This window comes from Seriola dumerili, unplaced genomic scaffold (genome assembly GCF_002260705.1).
Source record: "Seriola dumerili isolate Sdu_G_001 unplaced genomic scaffold, Sdu_1.0 BDQW01000079.1, whole genome shotgun sequence".
NCBI lineage: Eukaryota > Metazoa > Chordata > Actinopteri > Carangiformes > Carangidae > Seriola > Seriola dumerili.
The window spans coordinates 2,415,094-2,419,079 of NW_019174334.1; the positions used below are offsets into that span (position 1 = coordinate 2,415,094).

General features: G+C 47.1%; 2 protein-coding genes across 2 annotated transcripts; one reads left to right on the plus strand and one right to left on the minus strand.

Moving 5' to 3' along the window:
• Positions 1-414: 414 nt before the first annotated feature.
• LOC111221045 (histone H1-like) lies at positions 415-1,081 on the plus strand. Its single transcript, XM_022744371.1, has one exon. The coding sequence runs from the start codon at positions 415-417 to the stop codon at positions 1,009-1,011; it is 597 nt and encodes a 198-aa protein (XP_022600092.1). The 3' UTR covers positions 1,012-1,081.
• A 1,456-nt stretch (positions 1,082-2,537) lies between these two features.
• LOC111221049 (histone H2A-like) lies at positions 2,538-2,972 on the minus strand. The gene has a single exon (XM_022744375.1). The coding sequence runs from the start codon at positions 2,970-2,972 to the stop codon at positions 2,589-2,591; it is 384 nt and encodes a 127-aa protein (XP_022600096.1). The 3' UTR covers positions 2,538-2,588.
• Between the last annotated feature and the right edge of the window lie 1,014 nt (positions 2,973-3,986).

The following is a 3,986-nucleotide window of genomic DNA, read 5'->3' on the forward strand; positions in this document are numbered from 1 at the left end:
CTAGTTTTGGTGAAGCTGTGGTGCATTTTAAATCATTTTCGGAGAGAAATGAGTGGGGAAAGCCACTGAGCAGCGGTGGCCACCGCGGTGAACAGCTGAGGTTTCGAGGCTCCACAAAGAAAATGCAGAAACTATTAGAGCTGTTCATGACTTCAATATGAAGAGAATAAAGTCCGCTATCGGCTCCCTTCACTGTCAGCCCTCAGCACCTCTCCCACGGTGAGTTTTGAGTGTTTTTTCAGTGAGGAGAAAACACAAGTGTCCCGGTGTTGAGACTGCACGGAGGAGCCGGGGCTGGGCTGAGTCTCCACGGTTCTCATGGTGTGTTTAAGTACCGCCTCCTGCTCCGAGCTTTCCAACAGTCCGCTCAGTCAGTGTGATCATTCGTGGTTGATTAAAAGCGAAGAGGAAATAATGGCAGAGGTAGCACCAGCTCCAGCCGCCGCCCCGGCAAAGGCAGCCAAGAAGAAGGTTTCCAAGCCGAAGAAGGTCGGCCCCAGCCTGAGTGAGCTGATCGTCAAAGCCGTGGCCGCATCCAAGGAGCGGAACGGCGTGTCAGCGGCCGCCCTCAAGAAGGCTCTGGCTGCCGGAGGCTACGATGTGGAGAAGAACAAGGTCCGCGTCAAGACCGCCATCAAGAACCTGGTGGCCAAGGAGACTCTGGTCCAGACCAAGGGAACCGGAGCGTCCGGCTCCTTCAAGATGAACAAGAAGGTGGAGCCCAAGGCCAAGAAGCCGGTGGCAAAGAAAGCCGCTCCTAAAGCCAAGAAGCCCGCCGCCAAGAAACCCGCAGCGGCCAAGAAGAAGACAGTGGCAGCTAAGAAACCAGCAGCTAAAAAGTCTCCCAAGAAGGCCAAGAAACCTGCAGCCGCTAAGAAGGTAGCAAAGAGCCCCAAGAAGGCAGCCAAGAGTCCCAAGAAGGTGGTGAAGAAGGCCCCAGCAGCCAAGAAAGCCCCCGCCAAGAAGGCCGCCAAGCCCAAAGTCAAGAAGGCAGCACCCAAGAAGAAGTGAGCTGTCCTCCGTCCGATACACGCTAATAATATAAAAAGGCTCTTTTAAGAGCCAAACACATCCAACAAAGAGCTGGTTCCTCTTTACTGATATTTTTTACTGTATTGTAGCATAAATTAGTTACAATTAAGAAGATATCCACTACAATATAATATGAATAACTTTTAAGGCTAGATTAGTAAACTTATAGTTCAGTTTCTACATGAAACAAAACCCTCAATAATTCCTGTCTTACATTGGTGATCCTGAAACACTACACAAATTTTGTTTTAATTCTGTTTCATGTGGAAACTGTGAAAATATGTCTTGTCCTTGACCTTAGTCACTTCCTTATGAAACTATGTTGACAAATGGGTAAAACCTGATGTTTAGACAGCTGAAAATGGATACTTTCTGATGTCGAGAAAAAAGTCAAATTTTAAATTGGATTACATTTCTTTCAGATGAATGAAACCCCCTTCTTCCCTTTACATACAAAAATATACACATGCATATACTAAAAGTAATAAACCTACAGTACACATTACAAAAAAATAGGCTATAATAATTATTTTATAATAATAAAGTTTTACAGATAAATAATTTAAACATTTTCAAGGGTAATTTATGAGATTAATATTTTGAATCCAATCTCTTTGTAAAGAGGGTAAAGTTGATAATGTTAATTGCAAAGTTATGGGTTCATTAGTTTCAATGAACCAAACACAATCATAACATCTTAGTGGGACAGTTGTGCACCATGAGTACTGTATGTAACATTTACTTTTGTCGTTACTGTAGCTATTGTATAATCTAAGTGGACATTTCATTACATCTAATGCAGGGTTCATACTGGGAGCTACTATGACAAAATAAAAGGAGCTGAGAGCATGTCATGTTTTGTATTACCTGTTACATTAATCCACATATCATATGCAAACAAACCGATCTCCAAAACAAATCAAAGGAAGTTGATCTGCAAATCACATCACGAGTCGTGATTCTGTCAAACCTGAACACAGACATGATTAACACCACTTGCATCTAATGTCACATAAAAGTCAGAACACTAAATTTTCAAAAATGTAAAACAAACATGAAAAAACAGCTCAAGATGAATAGCAACATTTTTCATTTAAATTTTTAGTTCATATCTGTTCTGCTATCACTGCATGTGGCCTGACATATCTGACAAACTGGACTAACTCATTTGACTGACTGCTGACAAAATGATTTGGTGTTGAAGAAGGTGTGTGTCTGTATTTGGAAGCATTAAGGGTAGATTTACTGAGATGAGCTTTATTGCTTAAAGTTTGAACTACATCCATGGTTTGTACAGACTATATTCTCAGAGCCTTTGGGTGAGCAAATATACACACTATATGAATAAATAAACTATAACAGGGGGTGAGTTACTGGTACCTCTCAAGAATCCTGATCTATGATTCTACTGGTGATTAGAGTCTAAGCCTGCTCTGATTGTGCATCATCTGTGCTGTAAGTACTTCTATGGTACATTAGAGACACGAGGATCTGTTCTTTGAGAGGAGAGTGTGTGGCTCTTAAAAGAGCCTTTGTGTTTGTGGTTTCCAGCAGATTTACTTCTTGGCGGGCTTCTCGGTCTTCTTGGGCAGAAGAACAGCCTGGATGTTGGGCAGCACACCGCCCTGAGCGATGGTCACTCCGCCCAGGAGTTTGTTGAGCTCCTCGTCGTTGCGGACAGCCAGCTGCAGGTGGCGGGGGATGATACGGGTCTTCTTGTTGTCACGGGCTGCGTTTCCTGCCAACTCCAGGATCTCAGCGGTCAGGTACTCCAGCACAGCCGCCAGGTAGACGGGGGCACCGGCACCGACACGCTCCGCATAGTTTCCTTTGCGCAGCAGCCTGTGAACACGACCGACCGGGAACTGGAGCCCAGCACGGGAGGAGCGGGTCTTTGCCTTCGCTCTGGCTTTGCCTCCGGTTTTGCCTCTTCCACTCATGTTGTTTCGATATGATCTCTACAGAGTAAACTCAGAGAAACTGTGGCGCTCACTGACACAAGCCTCCTTTATATCTCCGCGGAGAGAGCGGGACTGTTCCTGTCAGACCAACCAGGAAAGAGGCTCCAGCAGAGCAGCAGAGGGCGGCCTGCTCTGAGATTTGGCGGCCATTTCGAAAGGACTTTTCTCCAATGAGCAGCCGAGGATCAGCGGCGGCTCGCTCCTGTGGGCGGTGCTGAGCTCCAGGAGGAGCCCGTCACCAATGAGGACCGGGGATCTGAAGCAGCGTCACCGTTTCACAGCCGGTCCCACGCTTTAAGAGCCGAGCGTCGCCTCTAGTCCTCACACTTTTCTACTTTGTTTAGAGAGAGAAGAAGTAAAATGGCAAGAACTAAGCAGACCGCTCGTAAATCTACCGGAGGCAAAGCCCCCAGGAAGCAGCTGGCCACCAAGGCTGCCCGTAAAAGCGCCCCAGCCACCGGCGGCGTGAAGAAGCCTCACCGTTACAGGCCCGGTACCGTGGCTCTGAGAGAGATCCGTCGCTACCAGAAATCCACGGAGCTGCTGATCCGCAAGCTGCCCTTCCAGCGCCTGGTGCGAGAAATCGCTCAGGACTTCAAGACCGACCTGCGCTTCCAGAGCTCCGCTGTCATGGCTCTGCAGGAGGCCAGCGAGGCTTACCTGGTCGGTCTGTTCGAGGACACCAACCTGTGCGCCATCCACGCCAAGAGGGTGACCATCATGCCCAAGGACATCCAGCTGGCCCGCCGCATCCGCGGAGAGAGAGCTTAAAGTCTCGGCCTCCTCCAACATCAACAACGGCTCTTTTAAGAGCCACTTCTCTCTGAACCTAAGAGCCAAGTCCATTACATATACTAACATAAGTCACATTGTTTCTGATTCTGTTAGTAGTGTGAAATGAGATGGACAGATCTGTTACAGGAGTTACTTCAGTTAAATTAGGCTCAACTTAATTTCTGAACCAAAGAGCCAAGTCCTCTTCTGCTGTTACAT

Excerpts from the sequence above, each read along its gene's own strand:
- LOC111221045 (XM_022744371.1), top strand. The coding sequence starts at position 415 with ATGGCAGAGGTAGCACCAGCTCCAGCCGCCGCCCCGGCAAAGGCAGCC.
- LOC111221049 (XM_022744375.1), bottom strand. The coding sequence starts at position 2,972 with ATGAGTGGAAGAGGCAAAACCGGAGGCAAAGCCAGAGCGAAGGCAAAG.